Source organism: Vanacampus margaritifer, chromosome 11 (assembly GCF_051991255.1).
Source record: "Vanacampus margaritifer isolate UIUO_Vmar chromosome 11, RoL_Vmar_1.0, whole genome shotgun sequence".
NCBI classification, from domain to species: domain Eukaryota; kingdom Metazoa; phylum Chordata; class Actinopteri; order Syngnathiformes; family Syngnathidae; genus Vanacampus; species Vanacampus margaritifer.
The window spans coordinates 10031446-10051851 of record NC_135442.1 but is presented as its reverse complement, the minus strand read 5'-3'; the positions used below and the strand labels follow the sequence as shown (position 1 = coordinate 10051851).

General features: G+C 40.6%; 3 protein-coding genes across 3 annotated transcripts; all 3 read left to right on the top strand.

Annotated features, from left to right (window-relative positions):
• The first annotated feature begins 1172 nt into the window (after positions 1-1172).
• LOC144060379 (frizzled-7-A-like) lies at positions 1173-6034 on the top strand. Its single transcript, XM_077579880.1, has one exon. The coding sequence runs from the start codon at positions 1669-1671 to the stop codon at positions 3364-3366; it is 1698 nt and encodes a 565-aa protein (XP_077436006.1). The 5' UTR covers positions 1173-1668; the 3' UTR covers positions 3367-6034.
• A 9905-nt stretch (positions 6035-15939) lies between these two features.
• On the top strand, positions 15940-16866 carry LOC144060463 (olfactory receptor 4B13-like). The gene has a single exon (XM_077580053.1). The coding sequence runs from the start codon at positions 15940-15942 to the stop codon at positions 16864-16866; it is 927 nt and encodes a 308-aa protein (XP_077436179.1).
• A 2606-nt stretch (positions 16867-19472) lies between these two features.
• Positions 19473-20399, top strand: LOC144060492 (olfactory receptor 4B13-like). Its single transcript, XM_077580102.1, has one exon. It carries the CDS (start codon positions 19473-19475, stop codon positions 20397-20399), a length of 927 nt encoding a protein of 308 aa, XP_077436228.1.
• Positions 20400-20406: the final 7 nt, after the last annotated feature.

The window sequence follows — 20406 nt, the reverse complement described above, 5'->3', positions numbered from 1 at the left end:
TCCGTGTTGTAAGTTTGTGTAGCGGTTAGCAGTAGCACTTTTCTAGAACATACAGTATCTAAAACTATTTGTGAAAAAGTTGTATGACATGATGTCATACACAGACATACAATCGGGGATTGAAGGAGGTCTCCAAGTGCCCATTCCATAGCAACTAACTTTACATATCCGCATGATTTTTTCAGTTTATTTTACATGTACTTTGTGCACGCTGATCTCCTGCATCTACACGCCATGTACAGTTTTGGGGAATACAGGTCCAGAAAGTAAAAACGCTGGGCACCAAAATTGGACTCCTGTAGTTTAAACCAATCGAATCGTGAGGTTTGACTACAATTGAAGAGTGAAAAAGATAAGTCATCCTCCGTTTTCTTGATTCTACACAGAAGAAATCTCTTTGAGATTTTGCGGGTTCCCAATCAATTGACTTTTTAGCCCATTTTTATACAAGTTGACGAGTTTGGAGGCTCGCTGACAGCAGGGAACTCCACTGACTTTTTTTGAGGGTCTACCGTCACCCCGACTAAATCTCCTACTCTTTTCTCCCCCTGCCTCCCCGACCTCCTCTCTTCTTCCTTTCCTGTCCCCCTCCCCCCTACACCGACCTACCCCCACATCCTTTCATCCCACTCAGGCAAGAAACCAAATGCGGAGAGGCCAACAAGAACCGCCTACACCACCACCCCTCACTTTGTGGCCTGTGTGCGTGCGAATCGATTGTGTTGTAAATTCGACCCAGTGTTGGTGTTTGTTCCCACATTGGTTATTGCTGAAGGTCTTGCAGTGGCCTGTTAGGATAATAGCCGCTTGCTTAGATTTTTAGACATTTGAAACACTTTACCACAGTTGCTTGGGGCTTGAAAACTTGATATACATAGCTAGATAAATAGCTGGATAGCTAACCCATTTGGTTTCAGTTAAAAAGTAAACTTTTCCCTCTAATGTCTGTCACTTTGTTGAGAACTTGGCAGGAGTCGTGATAGTGATTATTTCAGTAAATTCTCTGGTGTAATTTAATTACTGTAGCATATTTTCCTCCGACGGGGAGTAAACGGCCAATCAGCGACGAGTCCTGTAGGAAAACAAGTGCCGCGATTGGCTGAGACGCCGCAGTCGGTTTCCAGGCACCCCGCGGCTTACTGAAGAGGGGGAGGGGGGTGTTGTGAATGGAGGGGTGCCTTGAAACCGACCGCGGTGACGAGAACGAGCGAGCCTGCGGACTTCCAACTGCCTGGAGAAGCCGACACTCGAACTAGTCGAGCCACAAAAGATGGTAATTTAGGACGATTTTTTTCCGCGATTTTCCACAGAAGCGCCGAGCACACCTGACGAGCACTGATTCCCGTCGTGTTCTTTCCCACCCCCCCGAAAAGACCTGGACGTGTATCCCCCCCCCCCCTCCTCACACCGGAGAAGTGAGAGTGGGCTGCTTGGAGTCACTTACAAAGACCATCAAGAAGTCATGACACGACGGAGGATTTATTTGGATCAAACTGTTTGAAATAAACCCGAATTCGATCCTGGGTGGACCCGCTCGAGTTTCACGGACTACCGGCGACGCGCGGGGACGTTAAATGTAGATTTGCGACGCTTTTTGGGACCCTTTTTGAGTCGCCCTACTTGGATCAAAGTTTTTCCTTCCTTCCCTCCCCCTCCCCCTCCTCAACTATGGCGGCGGCCAGGTCCACCACTGGCTCCGTGCTTGTGCGGATCATGTGGCTGCTGTTCGGCGTGTCCTCCTCACCCGCTTCTGCTCAACACTACAACAGCGAGAGCGGAATATCCATCCCGGAGCACGGATTTTGCCAGCCCATCTCCATACCGCTGTGCACCGACATCGCCTACAACCAGACCATCATGCCGAACCTCCTTGGCCACACCAACCAAGAAGACGCGGGGCTGGAGGTGCACCAGTTCTACCCCCTGGTGAAGGTGCAATGCTCGGCCGATTTGAAATTCTTCCTGTGTTCCATGTACGCTCCCGTGTGCACGGTTCTAGAACAAGCCATCCCGCCTTGCCGGTCCCTGTGCGAGCGCGCACGTCAAGGGTGTGAAGCCCTTATGAACAAATTCGGTTTCCAGTGGCCCGAGAGACTTCGCTGCGAGGGGTTCCCGGTCCACGGGGCCGGGGAGATCTGCGTGGGTCAGAACACGTCGGAGCCCAGCAGCACGGGCTCCTCGTCTTCTCCGTACCCGCCGCTGGTGACCCTCCCCCCCAGCTTGGGTCGACCTAAACCTCCGCCGCACAACCAGTACCCGGAGTTCTCCTGTCCTCTGCAGTTGGACGTCCCGTCCTATCTGGGCTACAAATTCATGGGGGTGAAAGACTGCGGGGCGCCGTGTGAACCCACCAAGCCCACCGGGATCATGTACTTCCGGGAGGACGAGGTGAAATTCGGCCGGCTGTGGGTGGGCATCTGGTCCATCCTGTGCTGCGTGAGCACGCTGTTCACGGTGCTCACCTACCTGGTGGACATGAGGCGCTTCCGCTACCCCGAGCGGCCGATCATCTTCCTGTCGGGCTGCTACTTCATGGTGGCGGTGGCCTACGCGGCGGGCTTCTTCCTAGAGGACAAGGTGGTGTGCGTGGATAAATTCAAGGAGGACGGCTACAGGACGGTGGCCCAAGGGACCAAGAAGGAAGGCTGCACCATCCTCTTCATGGTCTTGTACTTTTTCGGGATGGCCAGCTCCATCTGGTGGGTCATCCTGTCCCTCACGTGGTTCCTGTCGGCCGGCATGAAATGGGGTCACGAGGCCATCGAAGCCAACTCGCAGTACTTCCACCTGGCCGCCTGGGCCGTCCCCGCCATCAAGACCATCACCATCCTGGCCATGGGCCAGGTGGACGGCGACGTGCTGACGGGCGTGTGCTTCGTGGGGATCTTCAACGTGGACGCCCTGCGCGGCTTCGTCCTGGCCCCGCTCTTCGTCTACCTGTTCATCGGCACCTCCTTCCTGCTGGCCGGCTTCGTGTCCCTCTTCCGGATCCGCACCATCATGAAGCACGACGGCACCAAGACGGAGAAGCTGGAGAAGCTGATGGTGCGCATCGGCGTGTTCAGCGTGCTCTACACGGTGCCGGCCACCATCGTCATCGCCTGCTACTTCTACGAGCAGGCCTTCCGGGAGCACTGGGAGCGCACCTGGCACATGCAGACGTGCAAGCGCTTCGCCGTGCCGTGCCCGCTCAACAACTTTGCCCCCATGACGCCCGACTTCACAGTCTTCATGATCAAGTACCTGATGACCATGATCGTCGGGATCACCTCGGGATTCTGGGTCTGGTCCGGCAAGACCTTGCAGTCGTGGAGGAGGTTCTACAAGCGCCTTAGCAACGGTAACCACGGAGAGACCACCGTGTGAAGGTACAAAAAAATGGAGAAATGAGGTCAGATAGCTTTCAATTTTATACTATTTTGGACATATTTTTCTATTTGTGAGTCAGACAGAACTTTTCTCCTCTCTATATTCGATATTAAATGGAAGAATTTGCAGTTTTCTTTTAAACAGAACTTTTTTTTTTTTTTTTTTTTTGTATTTTAAACACATAAGCTCGCTGTCATTAACACCGGACTTGAAGTTACCATTTTTTTACTCACTCACTACATCCTTATTGTGTTCCATGTTGAATGTACGACGTGTGTCCGCTCTCACAGTGGCCAAACAATCGAATAAGACTGATGGGCCTCAACAAAGTGCCAATTGCAGCCAAAAAAAGGTCCAAGGACTGTGAATGCTTACCCGGAGTCGACATTTTAAGTTACTCTACTTGTAGACTGAAATGCTTTAAGTTGTGTGTTAGACAAAAAAAAAAAAAAAAAAAAGCAGTAGCAGCTCATGTTGTTGCCAAGTGGCTACGCACAATTCTCAGTGAAAACGTTTGCCTTTTTTTCTTTTCTCTCTTTTACGTCTTTCTCCCACATTGAATGTTCACTCCGAAGGTGAATGAAGTTACTGTTTGTGTTAGTTTGCACAAGGTTTTTGAAAGTGTTAAAACAAGTGACTGTTACACTACGAAAGGCTTGTTCGGCTTAGATGTTACCGTGGCGACCTAATTCCCCATTTTGAGCCACGTTGGTCTGTTACTACCATTCTGCCCCCCCCCCCCCCCCCCCTCAACTGTCCAATGCCGTTTGAGCGCTCCTCACCACTGTTGAGCTCTTTGAGCAACTACATTTTATAAACCTCTTAACTAGTTGTGATGTTTTTGTGTCCCGTTTTGTTTATGAACTCATCGGTACCATGAAATGGGCGGATTTCCCTTTTAAGACTTTTGGAGACCACACACACACACGCTTACACACAAACATGGGCCTGGGCGCCATCTGTGTGTGTGGTCCCTGCATTGGCGGACCCCCGATCAGAAAGACTGTAATAGGTTTCTTCTGTGGGAGTGGAAATGGTGCTTGAGAATTTTGAATGTTTATTCTTGCTTAGATAAAGACGATTGTTCACACTTTAAGCCTGCCATTCTTTATTTTTGTTACATTTAGACGTGTTTAAATGGATCTTGGGGGGGATTTTTATTTTTTTGAAGTGTTTAACATCCAGACTGAACTTTTCCATACAGAACGAATGCGCATGTGCTTTATGTTCCGCTAGTGTGCCATACAGAAGCCATGTTTCTGTTCTTGCGTGCCTGATCCGAAATGTCCAGAAAAAGCAAAGCACAGACGATCTAAAAAAAAATATATTAAAAAAAGTCACTATAGGGTTTGAGTGTTGCGACATACCTCGCTGTGTTCGGCAGCCAGGCAGTTGTCACTAGTTTGTGCGTGTGCTTCCATTTGCATGACCTCGAAATGTTTACCGGTTCATAATGTAAGGACTAATAGACATGAACCAAGTGTCTTATGAAATAACTCCACTAGAGATAGACCGTTGTTTTTGTTTTTATTTTTCAGGGCAGATAACGATTATTAGTAGTCAAGGAGGCCGATGGCCGATATTTGGAGCAGATATTCATTTTCACTAAAAGGGAAAGCATTATTTTTTGTAAAAAATTACAAACTTTTTTTTTTTTTTACAAAGTTTTTAAGCTTAAGCCTGTTTAACAACTCTTATGATTAGAAAAACATTGGGAGTTATTTGTCTTAATTTTAAAGTTCTAACAAAAAGTGGAGGAAACTGTCAAGGTCATCAGTATGTCTTAAAAAGTTAAATAAAAAGTTAAAGCTCCCTTAAGTTCTCCAAATTTTCAAAATATCTGAAATGTTAAATTTTTTTGCTTATCGTAGTTTTCGTTTCAAACAAAAAGAGAAGGTGCAGAGAGTTCTATAAAGTATCTCCTATAAAGCCAACTAAAAATTTAAATAAATAGTTTCCAGAAGTTAACAGTTTTAAACCGATCTATTATCAGCTGTGTGGTTCTTCAAAGTGCTGAAGATTGTCGCTGATAATCAATCTATCCCTAAACTCCACCCATATTGCATTTTACAGGCGAGTACTGTAATCCGAGTAGTTTTTAAATTTTTTATTTTATAATGGAGACACTAGACTTTGAACATTGAAAATGTTTCAATCCACTTGAGCCTTTTGGACCACAAATGAAAATTAACAGGTCTGTGGAGGGAACATCAACCCTGTTGATGCATCATCATTTTTTTGTCATGTTGCACATTTTTGTAAATAACGCAAAGAGAGAGTTTAAGATGGAACAAGTTTTTTTCCCCCCATCACACAAACTATATTCTCAACACACTAGACTGCGCACAATCCAAGACTACATACTGTACATACTCATTTTTGTAGCGACATCTTAGCAGTTGATGTTAAAGAAATCCCCATATGAATGTGTAAGGAGGCCGTGTGAGTGATGCTCATTTTGTTTTTGTATCATTTCAGATTCATGCATGTATGTGTGAGCGTGCCTGCGTGTGTATTGGAACATTATGCAAATTATCCATTTAACACACCCAACTTCTTATATTGTATTTATGGGGATGATCATCTTTTTTCATTTTTTTTTTTACTTGGTTTTTAAATCTTGTTATGTCTGTACAGTCCGAATAAACGTGATAAGGTTTGTAAAGTGTCGTGTTGTTTTGTACGGGAATTTGATGCCTTACTGACACTTGGCCCCGCTCCATATTGGCTTGCGCTGAAGTTGTTTTGTCAATAGACGGTGCATTTTTGTTCCACAGCAGACATTTCGGACTCTCCTGGCATCTCAGGCAAAACGGTCCTGTCCGGGACACATGACCTATTAGATACCAGCAGTGACAAAGAGGCGACATTGTGAACCGACTTAATCGAAAATGTCGCCAGACTGTGAACAATGCATCTTTAATACTTCGTGTTACTGCTGATCCTGCTGAAAAAATATTCTCTTTTAATGCATGATCTGATTCAATTTTCCACCATTTTGTGTGCTACATAAACACAAAAAAAAACAAAAACGCTTGACGCAATGTATAATACAGTAATTTCATACTCACTAATTGTAAGCGATAAGTCATTTTAGTTGTGACGCCAGCATCTACAAGTACGTACTGATTCAAATATACAGTGGACATAAAAAGTCCACACACCCCTGTTCAAATGGCAGGTTTTTGTGATATTAACAAAAGACATGAAGATAAATTGTTTCAAAATGTTTAGCACCATTGTGATGTACAACCTCTTCAACTAAATTTAAATATATTATCTAAAATCTTCGAGAGAAGTAAAATAACTGAAATAATGAAGTTGCATAAGTGTGCACACCCTTCATAACTAGGATGTGGCTGTGTTCAGAATTACATTCAAACTCATGATAAATGGGAGTCTGCACACACTTTCCACTATTTAGAGTTACTCTGGTTAAACCCAGATAAAGTTTAGCTGTTCTGGTAGGCTTTTCGTGCTTTTTTTTTTTTTTTGCAGAAGTTTGAAGGTTTTGCGCTAACACCGAGTGCTATTTCAAACTGTTTATTTTGACTTCCTCTTTAAAAAAATATTTTTTACAAAATCAATTGAGCTGCACACATTATAGGTTACATTATTGGTGGGAAAGTTTTAAAAGGGCATATGGGTATGTTTAAAAAACCTTGAATTTAATCAGGAGGGTGCAAACTTATATCCACTTGCTGACTGTATATGAAATATAATACAACAAATTACATACCTAAAAAATGATCACAAATAGGAGTCAAAACTCAATTTTAGCTTGTGTTTAGTTACAATGTAGCATCAACATCAAAATTGGACTACAAGAAAATATACAGTACAGTCAGTTGTTTCTACAGTACTTATGTGTTTTTGCTAGATTGTGTGTGTGCAATCAACATGAGTTATAATAATTTGTTATTATAGCATGTAATTTTTTTTGATTGATCTAAAATCGGAGTGTAGTACTCTATTATTAACCAGGATATAATCTATACACAGGGGGTTCTTCTTTTACACAGCTCCATACGACATTTTGAAGTTACGAATGTAACGAATCGGTTTGAGCAACGGCATAAGAATACATTGTCACTTGGCATAAGGAAGCACAATAAACAAGTACAAGAGTTGACTCAGTTCTTTTACCATGTTTTTTTGTACAGTAACAGCACTGGGTTTGCTACCTGAGCACAAAACCAGTTTATGATTCAAAGTGGGCTAAAGCCGTGAGTAAAAACCTAAATATTAAACTAATTTTGTGTTTCTCACGTCAACGATTATAGAATTATTCCATTAAAAAAGTGGATTTAGGATACTTTTTTTTGGTCTCTGTTTCTGTGTTTGTGTGCGCGCTGCGTCGTCTCGCCACGTTGCGTTACATTGCTTGACCACAGTGCCCCCTGTAGGCTGTGAGTAGAGGTACACCAATGCTCTGACGTGGTTTAAAAAAAAAAAGAAAGCGGCCACAAGAAGGTGGAGCGAGGCCCGACGCACGCAGCACGTTATGCTAATTAGCAACGCTAATGAAAACACTATGGTATTTATTGAGTCAGTATTAATGCAGAGAAAACAATGTTTTTTTTAATAGCAGTCATAAAACAGACATTTAAAGACCAATAAAATGAAAGCGTCTCATTTTGTTATTTTATTAATTGAGGCCTTCGTGGAAATCAGCATGTTGCATGGCGTTGCGTTTCCATTTACTTTTTGAGTGTATTTTTTGTTTGCTTGAACATTGTCCATTTTAGCTGTTCATTTTTAAACACCACAGGAACAAATGTGAACTCAAGCCAAAAACAAAAAAAACTGATTCAAATACTGTAATAAATTAACAGGATTCGATCATGCTGCTAACATTCAAACAGCTTTAACTTTTTTTTATAGTATTTTTTTAAAGTTCTAATCTTGTAATTTATAATTGCTTTATGGGGGGGGGGGGAACTAAATAAACACGTAACAGGCATACATTCATCCTTGAGCTGACAGCTGCACAGCCACAACTCACGCTCACCCAGAGGCACTCAACACACAGACTAGCTAACAGTTAGCCAGTTAGAGGTGCTCTCTAATAGTCTGAACATTGGCACTCATTTAGTTCTGGACTCAAAAATGTCTGCAGGAAAAAAAAAATCCCACCAAAACAGACTCAGCATTGTCAGCAATATTGGGAGTCACTACAACAGTATTTTTAATCAATGACAGCGTAATAATAAATTATTTTGTTTTTATTATTCTTACCATCTTTAGCATAAGCACTTCCTTTGCCGAGGGTTAGCTGTGCAGGGAATTTGGTGTCTCCTGCTGCAACACAAGGGGCTTTCCAGGGGCAATTAGTAATTGTAAAACAGATTGCTCCAAAACGGATTAATATTATTGAAACTGAACGCCAGTTAAATTTTACTGAGCAAAATAATAAAGTGAGCTTGTTAGTGAAAAATGGACCATATTGACGCTATAGTTCCCTTAACAGCCAGACATTATCTTGAGCCAACAACTCTCCATACACATTCATGTGCTGACTCCCATGTCTGAAGTCACAGGGGGGAATGAGGATAGCGCTCCCAAGTGGACAAAAGTAATACCTGCACCTCACATACATTTTTTTTTTATACCTGCAGCTAACATGTCTTTTTTGAATCGGTATTATGCTTGGGGGGGAAAACTGCAGAGTGAAACACACTGACAAGTGTTTAAGTATCAATTATTATTATGATTATTTATTTATTTTTTCACCATCAATTACAGTACATAACATATGTAACTGCTTTAAAAACTTGAGTCAATGGGAAAATAAAAAAAACCTTACTCTGCTTACAAAAAGTTTTTCCTCTTTTATTAACTATGCAATCAATATCTTGCTTCTCCGCTTCTATTGTCGTCATCGTCGCGTGTACTAGTTTTTTACAGTTTAAAAGACTCCAAGGTCCTGAGACCTGAGAATCAATGAATGAATCAACTGAGGTTTAATTTACTTTGTCTGTTAACATGTTGTTTTTTATGTCATGTCGTCATTATCAAAGATTGAAACAAGTATCAAGCTATTTTAACAAAGTATGTAGATACTTTTTTCTTTCGAATATAGGAAGTGAAAATAGATACAGTACATTATTGACCAACATTAAAGAGGTTGTGATGGCTTTCTGCTTATTCTCTTTGGACGTATAAAAACAAACCCCCAGAATCTTTAATGTATGACACCACAATAAGCCCAAATGGGAAGACAGTTGTCAAGAAGGTAAAAAGTGCAGTTATGCTCTTGACTTTTCAAGTGGAACACAAAAGTTTACCTACTAATTCACAATTTACAGGGGATGTGTTTTGACCAAAGTGAAATTATCTGAAAATTTAGCCGGGGGTCTGAGGGCCGCTGGCACCCAGCTAGGTCCAGGGTTTTCCGTGTTTTTAAGTACTTTCAATGCACTCACATGACAAAGAAATAGACAAAACAACAGCATAAATTTTCAATGTATATTGAACTATCCCATATAAAATGGCAGTTTTAGTCAACTCAAAATCAGTCACATTCAAAAACATTGGACTGCCTTTGCTTTTAAAAACTATCACTGAGAATATCATCATATCTAACTAATGTGATTACTAAGTTAACACATAAATAATGTTGAAGAGTTCAAATTTCATGAATAAATAATTGTATCATGACCAAATGAAAAGTAACTCATATTAGAGCATACCACAAATGTCTTTGTTATAGCAGAAGATGTTATCTGTCGGAGTCATGTGCATACACAATGAACTACTATAAAAAAAATAAAAATTAAATTAAATTAAAAAAAAAAAATCGCAATTTTTTTTTTTTTGAGGGGGGGGGGGGGGGTAAAAAAAGCGGAATTCCGCGAATTAGCGGAAAAATCACATCCCTGAATTTACTCAAGTATAAAACTCGATAGCCGTATGGAATGCTTATGGGATGAGATAAAAACAATCAATAAAGCAAAATGGCGAGAAGGCAAGTTTGCTGGAGGGCAAAATGACTTTTGAGGACCAAAATAAAAAGACGAGTTATCACAATCCACCATTTTAGTTGTTTACTTTCGACCCTTCGCGGGCTGGGTCCTTCGAAGGCTCTTAAGTGACTTTCACTTGACTGTCTTCCGTACAGCCACAAGATGGCAGCAATGAGCTCAGCTGTTTAGAAAGTTTGATCCGAAGCAGCCTTTGCTCAGGGTCCATCTCCATGGAAACAAAGGCCACATTCGAAGGCAGCATGAGTTTATACACTAGCGTGTGATCAAAGCGCACCGGAAGTTACATCATGGCACGGGGCCTTCAAATTCGGGCATTGGAGGACGCAGCATACGAATTTGGACATATAGTTTTCCATTGATATTTCCCAGTTTTACACATTTCTGTAAATTTCCACCACAGTTGACATCTTTTCAACCACCTTATAACATTTTGTCTACAAACAAATGCTTTCACTCGGTTGCACATTAATACAAAGAAAGAAATACCTGCTCTTTTATGACAATGTTTTCAACATAACACCCTTTATAAATACTGTTTTGTCTTTGCTTGTAGTATCTGGATTGATTTGACATTTGCGGCAACATCTTCTGGTATTTTTATTCATGGAAATTTGAAAGGTAACTGCGGGATGGTGAAACTCCATGCAACCTCGGAGGTAAAACCTGCACAATCCTCTGAACAGGTCTTTTGCTAACACCAGGCATTAGCAGTAATATTTGGTCTGTGGAGGAATAGCTGTAGAAAAATAATAATAAAAAAAACTGATATTGCCATCACATATGATTCATTTTCAAGAGAGCTATTTTAATGATATTTATTTTATTTTAATATTTTAATGAGAATTTTGCACACAAAAATATCTTTTTGTTCCACAGAAGTCTTTTGCAGGCTTTTCTTATCATGGGAAATTTTAAACTATACATGAAAAGGGTGATTATTGGCTGGCAAACAAGCAGATACAAAAAAAAAAAACTAAATACAAGTGCACCAACAAACACATATGTCAGAAAAAAAGGAAAAACATTTTAGAGAGAAGAAGTAAAAATACAAACAACTGAGATGTAGTAGTTGCACAAGTGTGCACACCCTCTTATTACTGGGGATGAAGCTACTGTTATATTGGGAATTAAATTCATACTCATGTTAAATGGGAGTCAGCACACAACTAAAGTACCTCAACCCAAAATACATTTCAGCTGCTCTAGTAGGCTTTTCCTGCTTTTGTTTGATTTGTAGCAGAAGCCTGAAGGTTTTGTGCTAACACTGACCGCCATTTGCAACTGTCAATAATTTCCTCCTCCACCTTGACTAAGGGCCAAGTTCCAGTTGACGAAAAACTGCCCCAAAGCTTAAAGCTTTACTGAATTTATGATGTTCTTTTGATGTAGAAAAAAAAAATTGTGTGCTTGTTCTTGACCAGCCATGCGCCTTTTGTTGTGTGTTTTGACTCATTGTCATACTGAAAGACCAAACCAGGTGTTCTGGCAAGGATTTTCATTCAATATTTTCAGTATCCATCAGTCCATTAATCATTTTCTAGCTTTTTAATTATTATTATTATTATTATTATTATTATTTTAGATTACATCCCCTCTGATAGATGGATGGATGGGTGGACGCACATATGTACGCTAGGATGGCTGTCTGTGGGTTTGTGCAGTCAAATCTCAAGACCATTTCTGGACCAAAACTTGCCACCCATTCTCAGAAAGCTTGGACTCAGTCTCAAGCCATTCGTCATCAAGCAAGATAAAGACACAAAACGACATCCAAAAACAACCTGGAATGGCTAAGGAAATTATCAGTGTTCTTTATGCATTTTTAGGACTGGTTAAAATGATTTTAGTTTCAATTTTTTTCATTTAGATTAGCAATGGCTCCTAGGCTGTAAAGATGACTCACTGTGTTGTGTCCCCAGATGCAAGATCAGACAGAAACAGGAAATTTGTTATAGTAAGGAATTAAGCTATTATGAAACACATTTGGTCTAATTGCTGCTCTGAAGCAAATACAAAAATACTTTATATTAAGATGAACAACCGCATAGTAGTTATGTTATGCTACATTTTCAAATTGCACAGTAGTACACAGAAGCAATTGTCATAAAACCACATCTTAAATGATGACAACACCAGAGACAAAATATTATACAACATAAATGTTATATGGTAAAAACAATAACCGCCAATATGGCCTCCTCTGTTTGTTTGCTCTTGTGTTTGTTACACAAAACCTTTAATGACCGTGTTATTTTTGTCTTACAAAAGACACAGACCAAAACAAGACCAGAAGAGAGAAAACATGTTTTTCCCAGTATTGATTGGACAGATGATTAGCTGATGTAATTCCCATTTGTTATGATGCAATGACACACAAGGCAGCATACAATGGTGTAAACATGATGATTAAACCTCAGGGTCATACGTCCACTATCCCCAGGACATCAATCTACTGTCAGTACATGGCGCTGGGACTTCAACGGTCCCTAGTGGAGCCTACACAAACATCACACATCACAGTGACAGTAGACGAGTCCAGAAAAACAGTACAATGACATTCCCCTTCTAAAGTAACAATGAAGCCAATCCTTTGCTTTTACTATAGAAAAACCTTTCGGTTTGACATCAAAAGATAAACATGATTTATTTGTAGCAGAACACCATGAATACAAGTCAACAAAAACACTCAGAGATGGATGTAAAATAGACTAAATTGACCAAAAATTTAGTTGCATATTGGTCAAACTGTTTTTTTTAATTTATTTTTTTATTTTTTACATTAACTGCAAGCAGTCTATGTACATGCAAACAACAAAATATTTAAGCTTGCTGACGGGGTGGACGATGACAGGGTTGACATTTTTTGGCTAACTTTAATACATAATGAGCACATGGTGTACTTTTACTTAGCAATGTGATTAGGTTAACAAGTTGACTTACTGTTTAATAAATATATTTGATATACGTGTTGTTGTTTTTATATCAATTGATATTTCCCTATGACAGAGTGGCAGTGGCAGCTCTGGACAGTTTTACCAGCGGTGGCAGAAGGTTCAATTAAGAGTGCGAGGCAGTTCCGGTTATGAGCTTTGTGTCCGAGTCCCGGTGGTTTTCGCCAGTCCCGTTGTTTTGTCGCACTTTTATGTCGCACTGTATTTTTTTTTTTTTGTCCAGTCAGCAAGCCAATTGTTTGAGCCATGTGTATGCCAATCACACAGGTGTCATAGCCATTCATACAATAAACCAATTAAAAATGAATTTAACTGTTAAATTTCTTATTTCATATTCACATCTATATCTAATCTTTTGTGCATGTTATTTGAATAGCATAGCTTAAACGTGGCACATGGAGGAATTTGCCTAAAAATTATCTTCTGACATTTTCTAATCAGCAGATTGACACCTTAGCTGTTCACAATGGGTACTCCTGCAAGCCTCTGGCCAATAGTTTTCAGAGTGAATTTGGGTTTAAATAAAAAAATATATATATCACCGAGCCATATATAGAGAGAGTTTGGCCAACTCGGTTTAGGGTAACAAGATGGCGTCCATATGTCATGTGACCAGCTTTCGACCAATCAAGCTTCAACTGCTGGTCACATGACAAATGGACGCTATCTTGTGACCCTGCTGAAACCGAGTTGACCAAACTTTCTCTCTATATGGTTATGGAAATTGAATTTTATGCATTGAGCAGCTTTAATGTTGTAGGCTGTGCAATGACAATTCTCAACTAGTGCTGTCACAAACCAGTGGACCAGTTGGCGATAATCGTTGTGATTAGTTGACTAATTGGATCATGTGCAAATCGCAGCATATTGCCCCACCAAGCAGCTGCCCTTAATTAACCATCATTATGTTATAGCATGAATTCTTGAAAGTATGTGGAAACTAAAAATAAAGGAAATTAAGATGAAAGTACAGTCAACATTTGATTAACTTCTCAGCTTTTATCAGCATTCCTGATAATAAATTATGGAGGAATTAAAATTTTAAAGTTTTTTTTAAGTTTTTGTAAATGTTTAGTGGATTTTATAATGGAACCAAAATCTATACACTATACATAGTTGCACTATGGATATGAAAATGTCTATAACACAAAAAGAAATACAGGGAGTCCTCAAGTTACGGTAGATGTAACCCGAATTTCGACTTCCCGTTAAAGTCGATATTTACATCAAAATACTTTTTACACTAATTAAAAAAAAAACATATTTGCGCAACCCGGAAGACGCCGGAACCAATATTTTGTGTTTCCGCACGGACATTTATTGAGGGCAGCGCGAAGCTACTTCAATCTTAAACACGGAAATGTGATGCGCCTGATGGCGAGCCCACCGGCTGATGGATGTCCATTGCTGGAGGTAGCAACACAACTTTAAATAGCTTGAAAATGGCGTGATTACTGTGGGAAATTAACGAAAAAGAAGGTGCTACGGAGGAGGAGGCACGGGCGCCGTAAAGTCAAAACGACGTAGGGGATTTTTTAATAGGTTTTAGGTGAAATAATGAATACACACACACTCGCACGCACATACACATTCAAATAAAAAAAAAAATTAAAAAAAAGAGAGAGCAATGATGATGACATGTCAAATCGGTAAAATTACAGAATGAACAATACTGAGCTCTCCAGAAAAACAAAACAAACAAAAAAACGACGTAGCTCGAGGACGCCCTGTACTTGTAAACATATTTCATTCTTCTCAGGCATCAAAACATTTTTTTTATGTAGAAAACAGTACAATTTGCGTCAAAGTGGGAGTAAGCTTTAAACTGTTGATTAAAAATGTTTATACACACTATGGAGACAATAGCAGAAACATTTCTAATAACATTATGCAGAGTGGACATTCTAAGTTTGACATCATGCAAATGCACATGACGAAAATGACGCAACATTGTTCCAAGATCCATTGAAGAAAGACGAGTGATAGTCAAAATGTCACTGGTAACATCTTAACCCGTTGGCAGTATTTTATTTTGAAATGGCTTGGTCAGAACCAACAAAAAGCCAAAAAATGGTCACAATAACGCCTAGGGGTTAAAGGTTAGTTACTCCATGATGACAGGATGGAGAGCGATTTCAGGGAGGGAGAAATGCAAAATATTTTATATAACTGCCAAAATAGAATATACATGATGAAAAAAATAACCTATGTTATCATATAGCTTGTTTTTATTAATTCATGTAAAATGTGTTTGGTCACTTTAACTGCTCTGAGTAAAACCATGTGGCCTGCTCTTTTGAAATGGGACACAAGTGAAACTGATTGTCGGGACAGAGATTTTGACTAAAATAGCAATAAACGATGGGATCAACTTACAAAGAAGCAGACTTTTGGATATGACCTAATCATAAAGAAGAATAGCTTGCATTCCCTGGCGATTGAGTCAACTGCAGCATTCTGATTGGCACATTGCGGCGCTCGGCAAAGGATAAAAAGAAGTGGCCGGTTTGAACCGCGGGGACGTCTTCGTCCTCCTCAACCTGTCGGCAAAACCACGTAAGGAGGGGAGGAACCGAGTGGAGGAGAAGGAGAGAAGAAGCCAAGCGGAGTCACGTGTCATGTGAGGATCAAGGATGGCAAACGCAACTGCAGTGAACTTTATTCACTTGACAGGATTGAGCCACATGTCGCAGAGGCTCCGACTGCTTTTGTTTGCCGTTACCTCTTTGTGTTATGCTGCCATTTTGCTGGTCAATGGCGTCCTTATTGTTACCATCATACTGGATAAAAAACTGCACGAACCCATGTATTTCTTTCTGTGTAATCTATGCGTTAATGGCCTTTATGGGACGGTTGCCTTTTTCCCCAAATTCCTTCACGATCTGTTGTCCAAGAGCCACATTATATCTTATTTCGGCTGTCTGATGCAGGTCTTTGTCATCTATTCTTACGCAGAATCTGAAATCGCCATTTTAGCGGTGATGGCTTATGACCGCTATGTGGCCATATGTCGACCGCTGCACTATCCCTCCATTATGACCAAATGCAGGGTGCTGTTGTTGGTGACCTTCTCTAGACTCACGCCTTTGCTCTGTCAGGCCATCGTGGTAATCATGACCTCCAAACTGGAACTGTGCGGTTCCCACATCAACAAAGTCTACTGCGAGAACTGGTCGCTCATTCAACTGTCCTGCAGTCCCGCAACGGCCAACAGCATTGTTGGATTTGTGATTATTTTATTTTACTTTGGACACGACCTTTTCATTATGTGCTCCTATGTGCAGCTGGTTAAATTGGCTTTCAGGTCAAAAGAAGGAAGAAAGAAGTTCATGCAGACGTGTGTGCCGCATCTGCTCTGTTTGTTCAACGTCACGGTGGCTTTGCTCTTTGACCTCATGTACGCTCGCTACGGCACCAGCTCCATGCCTCAGAGTCTCAGGAATTTCATGGCCATCCAGATTCTCGCCATTCCGCCGTTACTCAATCCTATTATTTACGGCCTGAAACTCTCCAAGGTTCGCAACAATGTTTTAAAATATTTCAGAAGGAAGAAGGGCTGAATATTGTTGTATGTAAAACGGTCTTGTGTCTTATTAAAATGCTGTTTTTGTAAATGAGTCCTAAGACACTTTGACAAGGCTTGAACACTGAAGTCTCATTCTGTGATTTTTCATTTCAGCTGGCTCCGAAAATATAACTAAAGAAAAGCAAAACTATTTTGAGTTGAATGTTTTATTGAATATTTATTTTTATGGTTCAAAACGCTGCTTTTACACTGTATTATTATTATGGTACAAACCCACTTTTATTTGGCTAAGGTGTTATTTAGTACCTTTTTTTCACTTTAAGCGAGGAGAAGTCGGACTTTTTTGCCTCTCTTTCCCATGTTAATTTCGCTGCCTTTTTTCTCCATTTTTTACAAATCAAAAGTTTTCAACCTGCTCTAATTTGGTCATTTTTCATCCGATTAAAAAAATGAGAACATGCTCGCTCGCGTTCCCCAAACCCTTGCCGTTCTAACAAGCCATTTCTGGAATCTGCATCTTCAACCGTTAAGTCGTGAGAGGTTTTTGTTCGAGCTAAGGGTTTCTCATACATTTCAGTTGAATGTGTGTGCGTGATGTCTCAAACATGTTCAAGTCCAATGTGTGTGCGTGAATGTGCATGTTTCTTAAAGCGACAGTAAGATACTTTTACTTTATGTTGATCATGGTTAACTTCCACATTTCTTGACCTATTCCAATCGTTTGAATTTTAAACTGTTCAGCTCATATATATATATTTTTAAATACATTTAAAAAAAAGCTTGGCCAATTGATTAGGTACACCAATGATTCTCTCCCCCGCGCCGGCGGCCATCTTGGCCAATTGATTAGGCACGCCCAGGATTCTCGCCACCCCGCTCGCCCAGGGCAGCGGCCATCTTAGCCAATTGATTAGATACGCCAAGAACTCTCTCCCCCTCGCCCACCCGGGTCAGCGGCCAGCTTGGCCATTTGACTACTACTAAAATTACTACTACTACAAGTATTACTAATACTACTACTACAAGTACTACTACTACTACTACAAGTACTACATGTGTCTTTCCACCTTGCAAGAGTCAGCAGTCCCATTCAAAATTTCCGCGGAAATTCTTCTAGTTATTATTATTATTTTAAAGGAGACTGGCTAATATACAACATACAGGTTCATAAAATGCTCACCATGGATATAGGTAGAGGGAAAGCTACGTAAATTTGCGTTGAACATGTTCCTTTTTTTACAAACAAAGTTGGGGGTCGGGGGGGATTCTACATTCTTGAATAGGCTTATTTTTATTTTTGCTAAACATAAAAACCATAACAACTGCATAAACAATCAATCACACATATATTTACATACATCTGGGCAGCCAGCAGTAATGTGTTCTCTCTGTATGTTCACCTGAATTCTGGGACACAGACACAATTTCATGATGGCTCGGGTTCAACTATTTAAAATGGGAGCGGTTTACATGCTCTTACGGTCTTCTGTGTGAATTTGTACCACTCACCCCGCCATCACTTTTCATGGGTAAAGGGAACCACCTCAAATTTGCTAAACTTGCTAAAAATGACCCCAAGGATGAACCGAAAAAGTCACCTGATGGTTTATTTGATTTAATTTCCTTAATTTGAGCATGTAATTCGTTGCCATTGTCCTCTTTAACACGGATTAAAAAAAAAAAAGTTACTAAGTTGCCTTGAAAATAAGAACGTAATCGTAGTAAATCAATAATAATTAAAATAAAGAATGAACTCACATTTGGTACATACAACTTTTTTTTTTACCAGAGAAAAGTGAAGCTCCTTCAAATAGGTTACCTGTAAACACGTATTTAAACTTCAGGCTGGGACCGACTACACTGGAACCAAACACCTTAACTTCTGTTTTCTTTTCGTTGAAATTCAACAAGTTCAGGAACATCAGAGCTTTGATTTCTTCCAGACAGGACACATGTGGCTTAAGTACATCATTTATAACAACATTCTGAATTCAGTACTGACAATTCCAAACATCCGGGCATTTCTGATATTTCCCCAGTGCAACGCAATGTAAATGCGTCCTTTACACAGTAATAACAAACCAGGCAGATTGTTAAAGTAGTCAAACGACATTACATCACATTTTGAAATCAAAATAATCCTCACAAATCAAATTACAACGATCCAAAGTCTGATGCTTTTCAATGGACGGAGAGAATGTAATTTCACAGAGTAGGACCGCCATTTTGAGTTGTGACGTAAGATCTGAACTGGGGTGACATTTGGTAAAGGTGGCAGTTGGCCCTTACTTACCACCCTGTAAAACTGTCTATGCAGAGTGGACATTTTAAGTTTTTACTTTCTCTATGATAAAAATTTCATAACATAAGTGCAAATATTTATTCTGCAATTAGCCATCATTTCAAGCTCCATTGAAAACAGTTGAGTGCTGGTTAAAATGCCACTAGGTTGCTCGAAGGGGCAGGCGATTGAGTAAGCTAAATAACGCCTTGTGATTGGAGCATTGTGGCGCTCGGCAAAGGATAAAAAGAAGTGGCCATCTTCAGCCTCGGGGACATCTTCATCCTCCTCAACCTGTCAGCAGAACCAAGTAAAGAAGGGAGGAACCGAAGTGGAGAGAGTCGACAAAAGGATCGAGGATGGCAAACGCAACTGCAGTGAACTTTATTCACTTGACAGGATTGAGCCACATGTCGCAGAGGCTCCGACTGCTTTTGTTTGCCGTTACCTCATTGTGTTATGCTGCCATTTTGCTGGTCAATGGCGTCCTTATTGTTACCATCATACTGGATAAAAAACTGCACGAACCCATGTGTTTCTTTCTGTGTAATCTATGCGTTAATGGCCTTTATGGGACGGTTGCCTTTTTCCCCAAATTCCTTCACGATCTGTTGTCCAAGAGCCACATTATATCTTATTTTGGTTGTCTGATGCAGGTCTTTGTCATCTATTCTTATGCAGCGTCTGAAATCGCCGTTTTAGCGGTGATGGCTTATGACCGCTATGTGGCCATATGTCGACCGCTGCAGTATCACTCCATCATGACCAAATGCAGGGTGCTGTTGTTGGTGACCTTCTCTAGACTCACGCCTTTGCTCTGTCAGGCCGTCGTGGTAATCATGACCTCCAAACTGGAACTGTGCGGTTCCCACATCAACAAAGTCTACTGCGAGAACTGGTCGCTCATTCAACTGTCCTGCAGTCCCGCAACAGCCAACGACATTGTTGGATTTGGGAATATCTTATTTTACTTTGGACACGACCTTTTCATTATGTGCTCCTATGTGCAGCTGGTTAAATTGGCTTTGAGGTCAAAAGAAGGAAGAAAGAAGTTCATGCAGACGTGCGTGCCGCATCTGCTGTGTTTGTTCAATGTCACGGTGGCTTTGCTCTTTGACCTCATGTACGCTCGCTACGGCACCAGCTCCATGCCTCAGAGTCTCAAGAATTTCATGGCCATCCAGATTCTCGCCATTCCGCCGTTACTTAATCCTATTATTTACGGCCTGAGGCTCTCCAAGGTTCGCAACAATGTTTTAAAATATTGTAGAAGAAAGAAGGTCTGAATAGTGA

What these genes read in the sequence shown, in the direction of transcription:
- LOC144060379 (XM_077579880.1), top strand. Translation starts at nt 1,669, where the DNA reads ATGGCGGCGGCCAGGTCCACCACTGGCTCCGTGCTTGTGCGGATCATG.
- LOC144060463 (XM_077580053.1), top strand. Translation starts at nt 15,940, where the DNA reads ATGGCAAACGCAACTGCAGTGAACTTTATTCACTTGACAGGATTGAGC.
- LOC144060492 (XM_077580102.1), top strand. Translation starts at nt 19,473, where the DNA reads ATGGCAAACGCAACTGCAGTGAACTTTATTCACTTGACAGGATTGAGC.